The sequence below is a fragment of the Clarias gariepinus genome, chromosome 5 (assembly GCF_024256425.1).
Source record: "Clarias gariepinus isolate MV-2021 ecotype Netherlands chromosome 5, CGAR_prim_01v2, whole genome shotgun sequence".
In the NCBI taxonomy this organism is placed as follows: Eukaryota; Metazoa; Chordata; class Actinopteri; order Siluriformes; family Clariidae; genus Clarias; species Clarias gariepinus.
The window spans coordinates 16,852,154-16,872,635 of NC_071104.1; the positions used below are offsets into that span (position 1 = coordinate 16,852,154).

General features: G+C 36.5%; 1 protein-coding gene across 1 annotated transcript; it reads right to left on the reverse strand.

Annotated features, from left to right (window-relative positions):
• Positions 1-6,251: 6,251 nt before the first annotated feature.
• On the reverse strand, positions 6,252-16,375 carry LOC128523812 (NXPE family member 3-like). Its single transcript, XM_053495950.1, has 7 exons — positions 16,144-16,375; positions 13,906-14,071; positions 9,978-10,747; positions 9,615-9,682; positions 7,732-7,736; positions 6,956-7,151; positions 6,252-6,819 (listed from the first exon to the last, which is right to left on the reverse strand). Exons 2-7 carry the CDS (start codon positions 13,996-13,998, stop codon positions 6,257-6,259), a joined length of 1,695 nt encoding a protein of 564 aa, XP_053351925.1. The 5' UTR covers positions 13,999-14,071; positions 16,144-16,375; the 3' UTR covers positions 6,252-6,256.
• Between the last annotated feature and the right edge of the window lie 4,107 nt (positions 16,376-20,482).

The window sequence follows — 20,482 nt, forward strand, 5'->3', positions numbered from 1 at the left end:
TAGAACTCTCCGCCTAACTTATTAATACAAAGTAATTAAAAATTGTAAGGTTGAGACGGTTACGCCTTGTTTACACCAAGTTGTACTTTTTTCATCAGCCAAATCCACTCAACTGTTTAAAGTAGATTATTAAATCTGTCCCATACTATAACTGTTCATAACATTTTAATTTTAGTGCAAAAGAATGTGGTCTAACAACCTTGGTGGTGCTTCCCATTACTGCTTTTAAGGAGTGCCTTTTCAGGAACACATGAAAAACTTCCCACAGGAAGAATAAACATAAATTGATCTGTCCAATCATCTTTTAAGGTTCAGTTATCAGAGTCGACTTGCCTTTTTTTTTTAGTAAGCCATGCTGTGTTGCGTGTTCGTTTATGTTTCGTGAGGCTTAGTCGATGCATTATAGTCGTCCTGTCTCCCGCATTCTCTTTGTATTTACAGTAGGCTATTGCGTTAACTCGCTCTGTTGAGTGACACATACAGTATGACCATGCCTATCTCGAAGTGCTGGCTGCTGTGACGTAATCTAGAACATTACTGCTCATAACGCCCCTTCTACTAGCATTTTAGTTTCATTTATGGCACCGAATTAACTTTAGGCAAATGCCGAAGTTTCATTTAATTCTGTCCAGCTAGTTTTGTGTGATGCTGTGACGAAATCGGCTGGACAGACAGACATATAGAGAAAAATTTTTCCTCCAATGTATGAAATGTAAAAATTTCAGTAATAAAAAGCGAGTTCTGACCAATGTACAGACAAACCCTTTATTTATATAAATACCAAAAACATTTTTTTAGGAAACTTAAGAAACATGCTGTTTAAAAAACTTCTTTAACTTGTACTAGTGTGAAACTGAAGCACTTCAATGCAAAAATAAATTTTGCTCATTTTGTTTTGCCAACTACAATATACTATTTTTGATTTTGTTTATTAGTTGTTGTGGCCTTAAACATAAGGCAAGTTAGTGAACAGTAATGCTTTTTCTTTTTGCACTGGTCAAAAAAGGTGCTTGTCAGTTTTGCAGTAGAGCAGATTAAAATTGAAAATTAAACACAAGTACTGTATGCCTATTTGGCTAAACGTGTTGCCTCAGTGCCCTCAGGTGGCAGAATATATACTGCCTGGCCAAAATAGTCGCACACTAAGATTTTCTTGGACTGCTTTTTGCTTTTGATTATGGTGTGCAATGTGTTGAAAAAGATTCCTCATGCTTTCAGAACTATTCATAATTTTCAGTCCTGGAATATTTAATTACATTAAATAAAATTTTATTTGTGCAAAACATTTTACGGTGGTCAATGTTGCAAAAAAGCTTTAAAGAATTAAGAATTTATGTAAATAAACTAGAACATGTATGGAAAAAGTATAAACTAAAACTATCAGTTTGTCCGTGATGAGCAAACTGTATAAGATAATTGGAAAAAACTCCATGAGATGACAATCGACAATCAAATCAAAACCTTGAAAGGAACCAAATACAAAGGGAAATTCATGCTCATCTGGGTAATGTACAGTATGACCATAAATTAGTCCCTGGTATATCTGTTTGCTATGAGGTTGAAAGGTAAATATCACTGAAAAGGGTTTAAGTAAATCTTAAGTCCACTTTCTTTGTTTTAGACTAATAAAAACTGTATGTGGGAATTTCTTCCACAAAGTTGAGGATTCAGCACTATTGTTTTAGGGTTCCTAACCCATTTCCCGTAATTGTTAGTGTAAAATACTGTATTCAGTAATAATAAGTAATAATAAGTTCATGCGGATTTTGAACACCAGTAATCAAATGCAGTTTTACACATTCTGCCACCTGAGGGTGCTCAAGCAAAACAGTTCTTTGAATAGGCATAAGTGCTGTTAATGAAACAGAAAACCTAAATTAAAAAATATATGCTTATATGCTTGTTGTGTGTGTGTGTGTGTGTGTGTGTATATATACTGTTTATGTGTATATAGGCCTATATAATTACAGATTATTAAAACAAATATTATATATATATATATAATCTGTAATTATATATATATATATATATATATATATATTTATGAATATTTGTATAAATATATAATATTTGTTTTAATAATCTGTAATATAAATATAATTTTTTTTTATTTGAAATTCCTACATTTATTTACAAAAACTTTTATTAAGCAGTGATATGGAGGTTGTTAAAGTTTCTTAGGCAGCCTGTGCTGTGGTACGCACTGGCTCTACAGTACTGTAAGTAGAAAAGCATCTCACCCTACACCAAAAATCGAAACTTGAACTGGATAGACTAGATGGATATGTATATATACAGTATATGTATATATGTATGTATATATATGTATATACAGTGAGGTCAATAAGTATTTGATCACCCTGTGATTTTGCAAGGTCTTTTACTTAGAAATCATGGAGGGATCTACAATTTTCAGCATAGGTGCATTTCCACTGTGAGAGACAGAATCTAAAAAGAAAGATCCGGAAATCACATTGTATGATTTTGAAAAAAATTATTTGTGAATTACTGTGTCAAATAAATATTTGATCACTTGAGTCAAAAAATTTTAATATTTGGTACAGAAGCCTTTGTTAACAATTACAGAGGTCAAATGGGTTCTGTTGTTCTTCACTAGGTTTGCACACACTGCAGGATGGATTTTGGCCCACTTCTCCATACAGATCTTCTCTAGATCTGTCAGGTTTTGGGGCTGTCGCTGAGCAACACAGAGTTTCTGCTCCCTCCAAAGATTTTCTATTTGATTTAGGTCTGGAGACTGGCTAGGCCACTCCAAAACCTTGATATTTTTCTTACGGAGCCACTCCTTGGTTTTCCTGGCTGTGTGCTTTGGGTCATTGTCATGTTGAAAGACCCAGCCATCTTTAATGCTTTGACTGAGAGGAGGTTTTTGCCCAATATGTCACAATACATAGCACCGTTTATTCTCTCCTTAATACAGTGGAGTCGTCATGTCCCCTGTGCATAAAAACCCCCCTAGAGCATGATGCTTCAAGCCCCATGCTTGACTGTAGGTATGGTATTATTGGGATGATACTCATCTTTCTTCTTCCTCCAAACACGGCGAATAGAGTTAAGACCAAAAAGTTGTATTTTGGTCTCATGTGACCATGGGACTTTCTCCCATGACTCCTCTGGATCATCCAGATGGTCCCTGGCAAACTTCAGACAGGCCTGGACATGGATTGACTTTGGCACGGGAACCTTCTGGCGATGCACGATTTTAAACCATGACGTCTTAGTGTATTACTGATAGTAGCCTTGAAAACGATGGTCCCAGCTCTCTTCAAGGCTCCTCCTGTGTAGTTCTGGGCTGATTCCTCACCATTCTTAGCATCATTGATACCCCACGAGGAGAGATCGGCCATGGTGCCTCAGTCCGAGGGACATTGTTATCATTAGCCTCTTCCATTTTCTGACAATTGCTCAAACAGTTGTTTTTTTTTCAACAAGCTGCTGGCAATTGCCCCGTAGCCCTTTCCAGCTTTGTGAAGGTCTACAATTTTGTCTCTTGTGTCTTTTGAGAGCTCTTCGGTTTTGCCCATGTTGCTACTTAGACTTGTGGGGTGCACAGGTGTCTTTATGACAGCTAACGACCTTAAACAGGTGCTTCTAATTTAGAATCATGAGCAGAGTGTGGCTGGACTATTTAAATGCAAAATAACAGGTCTTTGAGGGTCAGAAATCTGGCTGATAAGCAAGTGATCAAATACTTATTTGACATAGTAATAATGAATCATACAATGATTTCCGGATTTTTCTTTTTAGATTGTCTCTCACAGTGGAAATGCATATATGCTGAAAATTATAGACCCCTCCATGATTTCTAAGTAAAAGAACTTGCAGAATTACAGGGTGATAAAAGTGGAGGAAATAATTATTTGACCCCTCGCTGATTTTGTACTGTAAGTTTGTCCAATGACAAAGAAATGAGTCTCAGAACAGTATCATTTTAATGGTGGGTTTATTATAACAGTGACAGCACATCAAATGGAAAATTGAAAAAATAACTTTAAATAAAAAATAAAAACTGATTAGCATTTTATTAAGTGAAATAAGTATTTAAACCCTCCAACAAAAAAAGACTTAATACTTAGTGCCAAACACTTGTTTGCAAGCACAGAGGTCAAGCGTTTCTTATAATTGATGACCAAGTTTGCGCATATTTTAGAAGGAATATTTGTCCACTCCTCTTTGCAGATCATCTCTACTTCACTAAGGTTTCGAGGCTGTCTCTGTGCAACTTTGAGTTTTAGCTCCCTTCATAGGTTTTCTATTGAATTAAAGTCCGGAGACTGACTAGGCCTCTCCATGACCTTAATGTGCGTCTTCTTGAGTCACTCCTTTGTTGCCTTTGCTGTATGTTTTGGGTCATTGTCGTGCTGGAACACCCATCCACGACCCATTTTCAGTTTCCTGGCCGAGGGAAGAAGGTTGTCACTCAGGATTTTACGATACATTTCTCTGTCCATTTTCCTGTTGATGCTGTGAAGTTGTCTTGTCCCCTTAGCAGAAAAACACCCCCAAATGTTTTCACCTCCATGCTTGATGGTGGGGACGGTGTTTTGGGGGTCATAGGTATGTTTTGGGGGTCACATGGCAAGGTGAGTTAATGCCAAAGAGCTTAATTTTGGTCTCATCTGACCACAGCACCTTCTCCCAGTCACTCTCTGAATAATTCAGGTGTTTATTAGCAAACTTCAGACAGGCCTGCACATGTGCCTTCTTAAATCCATTGTGATGTAATGTGTTTCCAATGGTTTTCTTGGTGACTGAGGTCATTAACTAACTCCTTCTGTGTAGTTCTAGGATGATTTCTCACCCTTCTTAGAATCATTGACACCCCACGAGGTGCGATCTTCCATGGAGCCCCATACCCAGGTCGATTGATGGTCATTTTGTGCTCCTTCCATTTTCTAACAATTGCACCAGCAGTTGTCACCTTCTCTCCCAGATTCCTCGCTAATTGTTTTGTAGCCCATTCCAGCCTTGTGCAGGTCTACAACTTGGTCTCTGACATCCTTGGACAGCTCTTTGGTCTTTCCCATGTTGAGGAGTTTGGAGTCTGCTTGATTGATAGATTCTGTGCACAGGTATATTTTATACAGGTGACTAGTTAAGACAGGTGTCTTTAATGAGGGTGACTAATTAAGTAGGATTGTCTAACAACTCTGTGGGAGCCTCTGGGAAGAACTCTTAATGATTGGTAGGGGTTCAAATACTTATTTCACTCAATGAAATTCAAATCAATTTCTATCTTCTATTTAGTTATTTTTTCAATTTTCCTTTTGATGTGCTACAGTATCTGTCACTGTTAAAATAAACCAACCATTAAAATGATACTGTTCTGAGACTTTTCATTTCTTTATCTAATATATATAGATATATAGTGCTTGTCTTTCTTGAGCCTTGAAAGATTTTAGTAATCTGTAATCTTTAATGCCCTGGTAATAAATAATTCATGCATGTTTTCCTGGCAACATTTTTCAAGATCAAATCATTGATTTATGAATCAGTTGATTGTTCTTATTTTTGAAAAACTGAAGAAAATGTTCTGTACTGTGTGGTCATAAAAATGTTCAGTACTCATCCTACCATTCACTTTAGAAGGGATGGACACTATCCAATTCCCAAAAGTTCAGTGTGTTGTATGTAAGCCTATTTCAGGCTTGGGGGTTAGCAGTTTGGCAACAGACTCCAGGAGTGATTGTGCGCAGTTTCGGGATGTCTCTTCCTGCTCAGAAATAAAGATTCCGTAGGAAGTTCGGTCTTGTATCTGTATTTTCTTTTCTTTAAATTTATAAATAGAAAAAAATAAAACCCAGACAAAACAAAAATAATTGCTTTAAAGTAATTTGTCAAATGAATATGTAAATTGTATGTATGTATGTATGTATGTATGTATGTATGCATGTATGTATTATTATTATTATTATTTTTTTTTTTCTGATTTGGCAGTTTTAGTCCTTTGTAGAAAATCAGTCCCATTTTGGCCCTGCTGACAATAAACAATTTTTTATGAAGCAAGGCTCTGGTCATAGCACTTTCATTACCCCCCCCCCCCCCCCCCCCCCCCCCAAAAAAAAAAATAAATAAAAAAATAAATAATAACGTCAGGATTTTTATTTAGCATTAATATCTAGGGAATTTTTCCAGCATGCTTGCTACGAAGACAAGAAATGAATGCAATTCTGAAGACATAACGTACCTAACCCAGCTGGTGAGTGCACATTAAAGAATCTGTTACACAAGATTTTTAAACACTTGTTGGTTTTTCAGATGCACAGATACAAGAGAGGATTAGATCCATCATATTTCCGATAATAGCGGGGGGTGGATGTATGGCATGAGGTAGGTAGTGGGCCAAAGTCATCTCCCAGGCATCCAGGATCTTTATTTTAAGTCCTTTAAACATAGCTTGTAGTACAGCATTCTGCTGCAGAGAGAACCAGTCACTGTTCGACAAGCTGATCTCTAAGTTTAGTTCCCTCATGTTGATAGTGCGGATCATTACTAAAGTAGCTGGCTCACGTTTCAGCAGCCGCACCACGGCCCTGCGGATGTGCCGGAGTCTCCGTATATAAACCTCAACAGGGTAGGAGTTAAAATGAGCCCCCACACTTAAAAGTACCACAATATTTGGCCCACCCTCAATCCTGTCTAGCTCATTTGAAACATAGCGCAGTTCAGAAGTGAACAGTGTATTAAAATAAAGGGGTGGGCCATGGGAGCGGTAGCTGACCATAATGTTGTTGTTACTGTCCACAGCCACAAATGGCCCGTCTTTCTTTGAACTGTAGAGATCAAACCTTTTCAGGTCTGTGGAGGGCAGAAAGTAAAGAGAAAATCACAGGATAAAATTTATTTAAAAAATGTAAAATAAGTAAGCTTTCTCAAAATTCATAGAAAAGTATGCGCAAAAGAAATCATTATTAATTTAAGATTTTTTTCTTACTAGGAACAAATGCAGTGAGGTACTGAAACCACTGCCGTACAGTTGAATCTCCAAGCATATATACAATCTTCCCTTTAAGACAATTGGTTATGGCTGCTGAGTCCCTAAACTGCTGCATATCCATGGCGTTCAAAGGCATCCAGGAATCATTATAATAATATCCAGAAGCAGTCTGATAGTTTTTCACTTTTGTTTGCTCTTTTAGGGAGATATATAAAGAGGGCAAAAATGATAATACTGGCATATAAATACAGTAAAACCTCGGATTGCCAATAACGCGGTTTGCGAGTGTTCCGCAAGACGAGCATAGATTTTTCAATAAGTCTTGACTTGAAAAACAAGTCTTGGTTTACGAGTACCGAGTATCACGCATGCACTTCTTGTTTTGACGCCGAGCATCACATGATACCAACTGAGACAATGTTTTTTCTTTCTCTTGCGCTGCGGAATTGTGGGTAATCGTCTCCCCTGCTGGGTCTAAGTGCGTGTCTCTCACTGGTATAATAAACATTCGTGCACGCGTGTACTGTTTACTATAACACTGTAACCGTGTGTGTGTAAAACATTTTATTTAATGATTGTAAGCATGTGTACAGTGCGCAAGTCCTGTTTTTTATAACATGTGTGCGCACGTGTAAAGCAAAAGAAAGTCTTATTAGAGAGGTTAAAAATTTTCTCCCTCTCTGTTTTAGCCTGTCATATGTATGCGCGTGTAATTTGACACCGTGCCCCTTCACACACGCACACACTCTTTCTCGCCTTTACACACACCACACTCCCTCTCTGCTTCACACACATACTCTCTGCTCTACACACAAACACTGCTCTGTCACGATTCTTTTCAAAGGTAAAGTGCAGGTTATTTTTTTTTTGTTTGTTTTACAGTACTTTACAGCAGTGCTCCCGTTAGTATGCGCTTAGGTAAGTGTCATTAGCGATGTTCCTTGCTAATTTTTTGACAAACCTTTTTTATCTGTCTATTAGTTTGTGTGTGTGTGTCTAAAATTTAAATAAGTGAGGAGAAACGTTTACTGTGTTAGATGAGAAGGGGGAGACAGGAGGGGTCGAAAGTAAGAGTTTCCTCTTACTTTAGCTTCACACATGTACATGGGCCTGCGCACATGAACGGAAACACTTATCTGTCTGGATTTATTTTTACTTTCTTTAAAAGGTAAAGTTCAGGTGAATTTGTTTTATTTTTACTTTTATTTTATATTAATTATCTTTATTTATTATTTTTTTTGGGCTGTGGAACAAATAATTTGAGTTTCCATTATTTCTTATAGGACAATTTGCTTTACGAGTAAAATCTGGAATGAATCGTAATCCAAGGTTCCACTGTATAATGTTTGTAAACATCATTGCATATTTACATTGAAATGAAAAATTTTCTAGAAAAACAGATCATTAAAAACATGGAAAAGGTTTACATCATTCATCTATAAAAATTTAATTAGCAGGTCAAACTTTTAAAATTCTGTTTATAAAACAACTACCATCAGTGTTCAACTTGAAGATTTTGCAATGATCTGTTTTTCTAGACCTTTTGGACAGAGTTGCCAAGACCATGCCCCTACAAAGATAAGCAATTTAAAAAGAAAGTTTGTATTGGGGTAAGATGCACAAACAGTGGACTTTAAATGACTGGAACAAAATCTTGGGAACTATAGAGTCTAAGGAGATGTTTGGATCCAAGCAAAAGACATACGGCAGATGCCTGCCTAACACCATAATTGAATCATAAATGTGGAAATGTGATTATCTGAGGACTCTTTGGCAATTTGACATTGTTTGCAAAGTATCCTGAATCTGCATTATACTGATAAAGGATAACTTCATTTTGCTGCAAGAAAATGACTTCAGCATTCTTTGTGGTTGTGTAAGAAATATCTGGGGAAGCTGCTGGGAGACTCTTGGTGATGGCTTGGCCAGCTCAACCAACAGATCTGAACTCCACTGAGCTGGTTTGGGGGAAGCAGGTTCAAAGAGCAGAAAATACTTCCCTACCAGCAGTGTCCTCCCCCATTGTGTCGTTTCTACCCTAAGCAACTGGTTCCTGTCTTGCTAAGACAAAAATGTTATGAAGCAATTTTCTAATTGTCATGACTAATATATACATAGCTACTTTCCTTTCAAATGTATTGGGTAATTAGTATAAACAATCACTTTTTTTTGTTTTTGCTATACATCAAGGACATTGAGGAGTTAAAAAAAAAATCCGTTCCCTAGGGTTCAACCGGTTTACCTTTGGTTTAAACCCAAGATTTTGCCTGTTTGCCTTATTGAAAGCATTGAAAAAACATGAACAGAGAAATAAAAATTAAAAAAATCATTCAGAGCCACTGCACAAGCATTGAGCATCACCAATACAATAATTTGGAATGTCCTGAAACTACTGGTGCATTTAAAAGAGAACTGTGTGTGTGTGTGTGTGTGTGTGTGTGTGTGTGTGAGAGAGAGAGAGAGAGAGAGAGAGAGAGAGAATACAGAGGAAAAAGGTGCTGACCCACCATTAAACAATGAGCTTTTAGAAATACATGGCCTATTTTTTTGTTTGTATTTTTCTGTTATGACAGTATGTTATATAAGGTTATTATTATTATTATTATTATTTAATATTGTAGGTTGGAATAAAATACAAAATAAAATCAATATTTACCTTCAGCAGGTAACACAGTCACATTGCCCATCCCTGATGCATCTATAGGACATTTGAGGTTCAGACCACTGAAACAAAGTAATTGTTTGTGTAATTTTTATGTGGAGGAGACAATACTGTTTTCTTATTTACAAATTTAAAAATGTCATGCTTTAGGGTATGACTGTTTTTGTATAACAGCAAACAATACTTAAGGTGGCAAACATCTGCACTAAGTATTGTTTCATTATTTAAAAATATCACGCTTTAGGGGATCATCAATTTCTCAAGTATTGCTTTTTATAATACTTTTTTATCTTTTATTTCTTTTTTCTATAACCATAAAACTAATCTATATACAAAAAAAATAAAAATCTGTCTTACCTCTGGAAGAACTGTTCTTCATATTCTGTTATGAGTTTTTGCTTTATGTCTGTTTTATAATGTGTAACTCGTGTGTCACAGCCTAGCATCTTTGGTTTGAAGCAGAACCAGGGCTCTCCAGTTTCAGGATCAGTATAGTTGCAGAGTGGTTGATGGTTCAGCGGTAGGCACATTTTACATAATCTTGTCTCTGAGACCTCACCAGAGCGGAACAGACTTTTGAAAATTCCTCTGTTTGGGTGCTCCTTGTGCAACCTCTTAAGTACCACCACTGCCTCACTCGGGTGCACCATGGTGATTTCCACCCACACTACTCCAGTCCACAATAATGGGAACAACACAGTATAGTTTCCATTTTGTTGATCGTAAACCTTCCCTGCAACTCCAGCACCTAACTCAGGTGAATGCAGCCGGGCTATCAGGAAATCTCCACCATGTTTCTTAGGCAGGCCCAAGAAGTTCTGCATATAGACATGAACCACAAGCTGACCACCTATGTGCTGCTCTGCGGGCCCCTGAATCACAAAATAACTCTTGGCAGGGTCACTGCTAAACTCCACAGGCAGGCCTTGCACCAGGGGACCTGGCCATGCAATGGAATTGAGTAGAATTTGCTCTTCTTTGGCCTCTTGTGCTGTGGGCTTCTGGCCAATCTGCGCACAATGTGTATGCTTTACCATGAAGGGCCACAAGATTTTATGAGGCTTAACGGCTGAGTGGATGTTGCTCTGTGTTTTGTAGGAGGTTGACATTAATTGACTATTTAATTTCTGTAAATAGTGAAAAAAGTACATTTACTTTGGAGTACATCCAATGCGCAAACATACAGTAGCACCACATACAAATCCCCCCAAAAAACACTAGCAGTACATTTAGCTGTCAAATTTGTTATTAATCCTAAATTTATTTTGATGTATCTATTAAAAGTTTCTTTTCAACCTGGCACACCCTTCAACGTGAATTATATTAATGCTTGTCTGACCTAATGGTGTATCTTGAATGTACTTCCTAATAGATGACATTTTCAAAGTAGAGAAGAGAAAGATAAAACAATGCCACTGATATGGGGTCATATTTACAGTTTGCAACTTTATTTAAATGGGCATCAATATTTAAGAAAATTACCTTTATTCAAAGATTAATCAAATTACCTGTAGGTAGTTTACATTTGCAAATATTGTCCATTTTTTAAATGTAAAAGAGTCTTAGAATAGCTTTCTTTTTTTAATAGTAATCTCATAGCCGATAATATAATATAATATAATATAATATATATACAGTGGAACCTTGGATTAAGAGCATAATTTGTTCCAGAAGCAGACTCGTGTTAAAAAAAAAAACTTGTAAACATAAATACATAAAAAGAATTAATACAAAATATAAAGTAAAAATAAAACAAATTAACCTGCATTTTACCTTTAATAAATCTTGACAGATAAGTGTTTACATTTATGTGTGTGTGTGTGTATATGTGTGTGCGTGTGAAGGGAGATGGTGTCTAAACACAAAATAATGCAAAAAAACTACGCATACAAACACAAAATAAAAGATGTTTTACGCATACACACATGGTCACAGTGTTATATAAAACAGTACACACGTGCACGGATGTTGATTATATAAGTGAGAGACGCGCACTAAAGCAGGGGAGACGATTACCCACAATTTCGTAGCGCAAGAGAGAGAAAAACCATTGGCTAAGCTGTGATCACGTGAAGCTCGGCGTCAAAACAAGAAGCATGATACTTGGTACTTGTAAACCAAGACCTAGGCCATGTCCACACAAGGCTGGGTATTTTTAAAAACTGAGATTTTTCTTCTTTGTTTTTTTTTATTAATTATATCCACACGACATGTTTAAAAAATATCTTTGTCCACATGAAAACGCAAAACGTCCTGATAAGTGCTCTTAGGAGCCTCCTTAATTAACAGGGGGCCAATCGGAAGCCTAGACAAAACTTCATTACCTGTTGCGCTTTATAGAAGTCCGATGGGTCTCGTCTGAAACAGCCATTGCTGTCTAAGGGGTCTGTGTCGTCGGAGTTTTGTACAGTATGTAGCAGCAGTGAGCTTAGTAGTACATTTAGGCTCCTCTGTTCATTAACATAATGTGTGAGTAACTGTGCGTGTATGTACACGCATGTAAAAAGTAAGCAACGTTCACACAGTCACATGTTTACCACACAACTGAAAATGAAGTTTTGGAAAATCTTCACTTTGGACGAAGTTTTCCAAAAGCTCCATTTTCAACAACCAAAACTGCGTTTGCGTGTGGAGGTCTGCCAATTGCCTAAATGTAAATGTAAATGTGTGGACGAAAGGCGAAAACCGCAGATGAAAAAAAAATTGTTAAAAATACCTGGCTACTTGTGGATATGGCCTTATTCGTTTTCCAAGTCAAAATTTATTAAAAATCTTTGCTCGTCTTGCGGAACACTCACAAACCGTGTTACTTGCAATCTGAGGTTCCACTGTATTATCTATGTATATAATAAAATTCCTCCCCTGTCCAGTGTTGTGGGACGTTACTTTTTAAAGTAACTAATTACTTTGTAATTGTTATCGGGGACGGGGCTTGTAGGATGACACACACACTGCTGTCTGGCTCACAGATTACATAAATTGTCTGAATAACGGATTACATTTAAAAAAAAATATAACTTAATAACTGAGTACTTAACACATTAGATTACTCGTTACACCTAAAAAAGTAATCCAAGTACTCTAAAGCGTTACTTTGTAAGGCGTTTCACCCAACATCGCTCCTGTCAAATGTAATGCGTTGTAATGTACTGTATTACAAATGAACATTTAGCCTGAAAAGAAACGTAACAGCAAGCAATTATTAAAGATAAATGCACCTAATACAATGATATATTGTATGAAAAGATGGAAAACATTTAATTAAACACCTGCTAGAACTCCAGTTTATTGCTCACATAATATGTGCTGGACTTGCTGCTTAAAGTAATTATCACTTAATTGACTACGAATATGATTACATTTGGGAACATATTGACATCCAGCCATATTGCGTGGTTGCTTTAAACAAGCATTTGATTTAATTCATTATGTAATTTTGCACTTTATTCTTTTAATACACAATAGATGTGTGGAAACAGTTAATTGTGTTCACAACCAGTGTGCTATACAGTATATGACATACAGTACTAAAGTAAGATCATAAAATTGTTTTTTTTTTCATTCCTTATTTTGCCTGGTATAACTAATAAAGAATAGCCATGTTTTTATTCATTTGAAAATGTGGTTTAAGGGTTTGCTGACAAAGCATTTATATTCTTTAAATAACTGTTGTTCATAAAAATTAAGACCAATTAGGATGCTGTCTCCTCTGATGTACTGCCTGTGAGGAACAATGTTCTTGCAATTTTAATTAATAAAAGTATTAATATTGTCATGTTTGTAGCATATTTACAATCCCCAGAACAAAATATTTAGCATGACATATTGTGGTTCAAAATGTTAATTGCAGTTTTTGCTCAAGCCAATACCACTTAAAAGAAAGGACTAAAATTCTAGGTCAGAATCACACTTAACTGAGACACATCTCTGTTTTACAAATCACATCTTACATAACCTGTAAATATAGTAAATGTAAATTACTACAATTAATTATTACAATGTAAATTACATCTATAATTATGTCTGAAGTCTAAAAAAAACCCAACCTGTGCAATTTCTATGTTAAATCCTCACTGTGAGCACTTAACTCCTCACTGACAGTAAATAGGTTATAAGATTACAAATTTTCAGGCAAAGTTTAAGTGAGAAATTTGAGTCACATAAAGAATCCCCAGTGAAGAAAACCTGTTTTTTTTCCACAAAGTTTAATAAAAACAAAGTTTATTGTTATGAAATACATTTGGAACAAAACACATCAGCTGCTTGTGTGGTCATTTGTACTCACCTCCAGAGATTTAATGTTTCTAATGAGCAGTATAAATCCTAATAGTGCCAATAAAATAAAGATAAGTGATAATCTGGGTATGTGTCTGTCCATGACTGGGTGCCACAATCCCAATACACAGAGTTAATTAGCCATCAGGTAATCTCAGTATGGAACTCTGGACAACCTGACAGAAAAAATGACATGAAACACATACAAACATTTTAGGCATATTTTAATTAGGTATTTAGCAAGGAAATGCAGTACCTGATATATATATATATATATTAGTTCCTAAATAATAATAATAATCTAATGATGATGATAGTACATTAATTAGTAAGGTTATAAATGGTACAAGCTATTGGGAAAAATATCCAAGCTGTCAGTAACATCCCAGAAACTACCAAGACAGGTTAGTCATGAATCAAAAACTACTGGAACACCAGGAGTGTTTACATTCAAGCAAGTTTTATTTCCTGAAGCCTCTGCTCCATAATCTACACTTTCAAGTTTGACAAAAGCTTGCGCCATCATTTATGCTGTTAGTTTATGTTGTGTATGTAGCACCTTGGTCCTGGAGGAACTTTATTTCATTTTACTGTGTACTGAACTGTACATGCTTTAATGACAAAAGCATACTTGACTACTGTACTTAACTTTACTTCTCCACTCCCTTCACTAGCTTTCTGTAGCTGCCCGCATCATAATCAAAAGAATGATACAGCTGTGTCACTGACAATATTTAAGTGATGATTAAATACCTACTATATCTGTTTTTCTGTTTCAGGCAGCTCTTGCATACCATGAAACATAATCATGCGGCGGTCCCTGATATAAAATACACTTGAAGGACTGGTCCACCTACATACTTTGCTCTGGAGCTAGCTCAGATATTTCTGACAATGTGCAAAAAAAAAAGAAAGAAAAAAAAAGACACAAATAAAGTCCAATAATATAAACTAAATACTAATATATTTTTAACAGAAATCTTTTCACCACCCTCTCTTTCATTTACTTGCTTCTACTGATCTTCGTGCCTCTTCTCTCCAGTGCATCATAGGCTAATCTCTGGTTCAGTCCCATCTCTGCCTTAAACAACAAGGCTTTACCATTGTCCTTGTACATATCTTGCACTACCTTTACATACTTCTCTCCTGACTTCTCATGCAATACTACAGTTCATCTCTGGGCACCCTGTCTCTAGATCCAAGCACACAAACTCTTTCTGACCTTCTCTATACTTTTCAATCAGTATTCTCATAGCAAACATGGTATCTGTCCTATTCTTTCTTGGCATGAAGCCGTACTGCTACTCAAAGATTAACAAGTGCAGATCTGCACATCTTCCTTGTTCCTAAAAATTGGATCTTAAACACCTCTTCTCCACTCGGTTATTGTTAAATAATCTAGTAAGGAACCTTAATCTTTACAGTGAATGGCTGTTATACTGTATTGTTTAGGAAATAATGACCTCTCTTTTAAATCACTGTAAAACCCCACCGTGTAAGGGAAAGGGGGAACAATTAGGAAACAAGCTAACATTTATTCTGCTTTTCAGCACACAGAAACAGGTCTGTCTAGGATTATGTGCTTTGTCTTTGTTTTCTGGTATGTGCAAAAGGTGGAGCAGGTGCTTTAGTTAGAAATACTAACAGCATAGTGATCATTGTGTGGAAATCCATGTCTGAAAAACTTTATTCTGGAGTTGTTTTCTAAAAATTGTGTGTGGCTGGTTGAATCCAGGGAAGCAGAAACCATGAATACAAGAAAATAAATATCAAAGCATTTTGATTAAACTAGGTTACAGGGTTATACAAGGCTTTAATACACTTAATAACTATTCACCAGGCTGTAGCCAAGATTTGTAATTTGATTACAATTAACTTGATTTATAAAGTACAACATGTTGTTTCCCCAACAAAAGCTGCTGGTCCTAACTAAGGGTGTGACAAGAAGGGTGCTGGAATGTGCTGACCAGCCTGTGGAAAGAAATCCTAAGTTCATATTATATGTTTAAAAAATGTAGACACACTTATACATGCTTAAACATCAGAATCACACTAAACTGAGATCTATGTATATTATCCCATACTTTATAGAAATACAAATGTGGGGGGCTAATTTGAGAAATGATTTAAGTGATGAATTGAAGGACCTCCATTAGGGCAAAAACCTTAAAGGTTTTGCTCTTGAATTCATTTGCAACAAGCACATCTTACAACTTACTGTATTTGGCTCTAAATGAGCTGCACTCACCTCCGGAAATGTCATGTGGCTAATGAACAGTATAAATCCTCAATAAGTCTTGTACATTTCAATGAATGTGTGGCTGGAGAAAGTCCGTGAGTTGAGTCGTTGCAACTGGACTTTCTTGTTAGATAAAAACATTCACTACTCATCCAAGTAGCTTCTTCAGTCCGAGGCAAGTTGGTAAGTTTCTCATATTTAAATCCTTCTAGGTCAAAGGATCGTCCTCTGTCTGGAAAGGCTCATTACATGAGCAATGGAGTTGAATAAAGTGTTTTCTGTGCTTGATACCCACCCTAATGTACTGTTTAGAAGAGGTGGAGTCTAACCATTCTCAAAACTGTTCAAAGGTCAGAGAGGAAGGAAACAATCCTGTTTCTTGTCACATGTCACTTTTGAACTTTGTTGAAAGTTCTTGGCATTCAAACATGAAGGCATATTCGGCCATTCTTACTGTTATCCAGGCATCACAGAACTGCAGTATATCACTATCATTTTAGAACCTGCTTCCCAAGAAAGCTACAAAGAGAAATAGAAGTTTAAAGCAAAGCTATGCTGTCCTGTGGACAACAGGCAGTTTGTGGGCTAGGTAGAGCAGCAGCTTGATTAATGGAAGCATATTTCTTATGTTTTATATATATATATATATATATATATATATATATATATATATATATATATATATATATATATATATATATATATATATAGTGAACACCTGTTCATCTTGCCTGCCTACAGTCAGTACTTGGTGAATTGTCCTTTTGCAACAATACAGCTTGTCTAAAACACATGTCTCTAAAATGTTTGCAGATTTAGATTTTGGCCTTTTCGCCCATTGCTCTAGGTGAAGTGTCCAACTCTCACAAATTAGATGTAAAATGCGAATGGACACAATTTTCAGGCCATGCCACAAATTGTCAACTGGTTCAATGTCTTTAACTTGGCCATTCCAAAACACAACTTGGTTTATTTACAACTTGATTTATTCATGTCTGGGTCGGCCTAAAAGATATTGTTTTAATTTTTCCCTTTTTTGGAAAAAGTTTGGTTTGTTCCTGTTTTCTTAACCAGACTATTTACCACTGCTGGTGAATACTTGGGTTTTCGTCTGAGAAAGTTTTAAGCTTTTTCTAAGATACATAATAATCATATTCCTATTTTTATTCCTTTTCAATAACTTTGTAATAATTTATTGGTTAATTTTTAGTTTTATTATAATTTATTTATTTATTCTTTTTATGGTCTGAAGATTATAATGAATAATTATTGGACTTAAGTACAGTTAGGGTCACTGTCAAAAATAGACAGATTTGTGTGTAATTCTGTCTTTTGTCTGAGTTGGATTTCAAAATCTACGGCCACAACAGCTTACAGATATGAGATGTTATGTGTTTGTTACAATACAACTCTGAAATATACGACTCTGACCGTTTACAGACACAAAACTCATTTTTACAACTCATCTGTTACACGGACGAATTGCGAAATTACACCCATGAATGCTGTGTGTTAAACCACTGTCAAAAATACGTCATCAAGGCCACATGCACAGGCATTACCATCCGAGGGAAGAGGAATCAATTCGGCGCATGTGCCCCGCCACCATTTTAAATCCCTAAAATCTTACCTACTATTGTTAAAACATCTCTTAATTTTACTTCTCCTAATCTGTAAAAAAAAAAAAACTTACCTGAGACGATGAAAGTGCGCTCGGTCTTATTAAAGTTATCATTATAAAAATTTACTCAAGTAAAAGTAAAAAGTAGCTCATAAAAAATTTACTCAGAGTAAAAGTTACCGAGTTACTTAAAAAAATATATAAAATTAACAGCGGGGGTGGGATGAGGCATTCTAGCGTAGTTCAAAAAAGATGAGCAGATATAAATTTCAAACTAGTTGGTTTTAACTGAAGGAAAACCTTTGCATAATAAAGCTGTTGTCTTTTTCTTGTGCTTGAAAATTAAAGTGGTCACTTAAATATGGTGTTACGTCCCAGTCTAGGGTTGGGCCATACAGCAAAAAAATGGTTTACGGTTCTATTTTAAATTTTAGTGGTATAAGGCAGAAAGAACTAGATCCAGTTATTAACTGATGAAATAATGAGGTTAGTATATACAAAAAGAAACACACACACACACACACACACACACACACAACAGGAGGAGAATCAGATTCAGGGTGGACCCAGGCCAAAATAAATAAACAAAATGGTATTTACATTTAATAGCTAGATTACCTGCAAAACAAAAAAAAAACAAAAAACAAAAATACAGGTACCTTCCCGGACTCCCTAAACCAAAAACAGTAAATAAATTGGCAGCCACGCCCCTAGTACTAGTGAGTGCACAAACATACAGTGATATTATCTATAAATATATATAAAGACCAACCAAACCAAAGGGATAAAGCAATAATTAAAGTCAATGGGAGGCAAAAAGCCTTTTTTACATGCATTTTATGTGGCGGATTCCTCTATTCGTTTTTTATTTTCTCTATTATTTGTTCACCAATATATTTTTGTTAGTTCTCTAATTTCCATCTTTCTTTAATTTAGTAACTGTTCTATTAGTTGCTCAATTTATTAGTTGCTCCTGATTCCTGATTTACTGTTCCTTTTCCCTACAACATGCTTGTCTTTCCTGTTTAAAATTCAATTCAATTCAATTCAATTTTATTTGTATAGCGCTTTTAGCAATTTTCATTGCCGCAAAGCAGCTTTACATAGTCAAAAGACTTATTTAAGTTTGTATGAAATGTGAATTTGTATGAATCAAAATGGTCAGTTTGTCCCTGGTGAGCAAGCCGAGGGCGACAGTGGCAAGGAAAAACTCCCTGAGATGGTAATAGGTAGAAACCTTGAGAGGACCAGACTCAACAGGGAACCCATCCTCATCTGGGTGAAACAGAAAGCAGTAAATGATCTGCATTTATACAGTGTGTAGGGTGGGAGGCAGTTCAGCTATAATAGCTGATGTTAATTGATGTTAATATGGAGTCCAGGTAGTTATTGAAGACCCAGGTAGACTTGTAAGAAGTTCCAGTCATGAACTATCGAACTGTCAAGTCCCCAGAGAAACAGTTGCCAACACCAGTCAAGGCCAGAACCATTTTCTAGGTAGAGAGAATCATTCCCAGACACCAGACGCATCTCAGAGAGACACACGGGGCATCCATGTGACGAGATCTTCAGCCAGAAGCGGGGCACCAGGATGGGTCAGACAGGCCTGGAGGGCAGAGGGAGTCTGGATCACTGGCAGCTCAGGAACGACATGTGTAGCTCGACAGAGAGAGAGAGAAAGAGTGAAAGGGGGGGACAGGAGGAGAGAGGAAAAAGAAAGAGGGGGGGAAAGAGAAGAAGAGGAGAGATGGCAGTTAGGTATGGTCACAGTCACACAATGTATAATGTGAATGTATATTAACTGTAGAGTGCAAGCAGAGACTCCGGCAGGACTAACTATGACAGCATAACTAAAAGGGAGAGCCAGAAGGAAACACAAACATGAGGGCTTCCTGACATGTAAAGCAAACAATCACCTCACCGTCAGCAAACCTGAGTGATCAATGAGAGTGAGGAAGACAGCATCCAAACATACCAGTTCACCATAATACTCTACGTCCATGAGTCCCCCAGATCTGCTCCTTTACCTATGGCAAATCTATTTATAAAAATGCTTGGCTAAATAAATAGGTTTTTAGCCTGGACTTAAACACTGAGACTGTGTCTGAGTCCCGAACACTATTTGGAAGACTATTCCATAACTTTGGGGCTTTGTAAGAAAAAGCTCTGCCCCCAGCTGTATTTTTTTGTATCCTTTGATCGAAGTAGGCGTGGCGGATCGTAAGACACTAGCAGTTCGCTCAGGTACTGCGGCGCGAGACCATTTAATGCTTTATATGTCAAGAGTAGTATTTTAAAATCAATGCGAAATTTCACAGGGAGCCAATGGAGTGAAGATAAGATAGGGGTGATGGGCTTATATCTTCTGGTTCTGGTGAGGACTCTCGCTGCTGCATTCTGGACTAGCTGAAGCTTATTTATGCATCTAGCTGAACAACCAGACAGTAAGGCATTACAATAGTCCAACCTAGAGGTGATAAAAGCATGAACTAGTTTTTCTGTGTCGTTTAGCGACAATAAATTTCTTATTCTGGCAATATTTCTGAGGTGAAAGAATGCTATCCTGGTAATATTATCTACATGTGCTTCAAATGAAAGGCTGGAATCAATAATCACACCAAGGTCTTTCACTGTTGCATTTGATGGAACAGAAAGGCCATCTAAAGTTACGGTGTGATCTAAAATTTTACTCCTAGCTGTATGCGGTCCTATGACTAGAACTTCTGT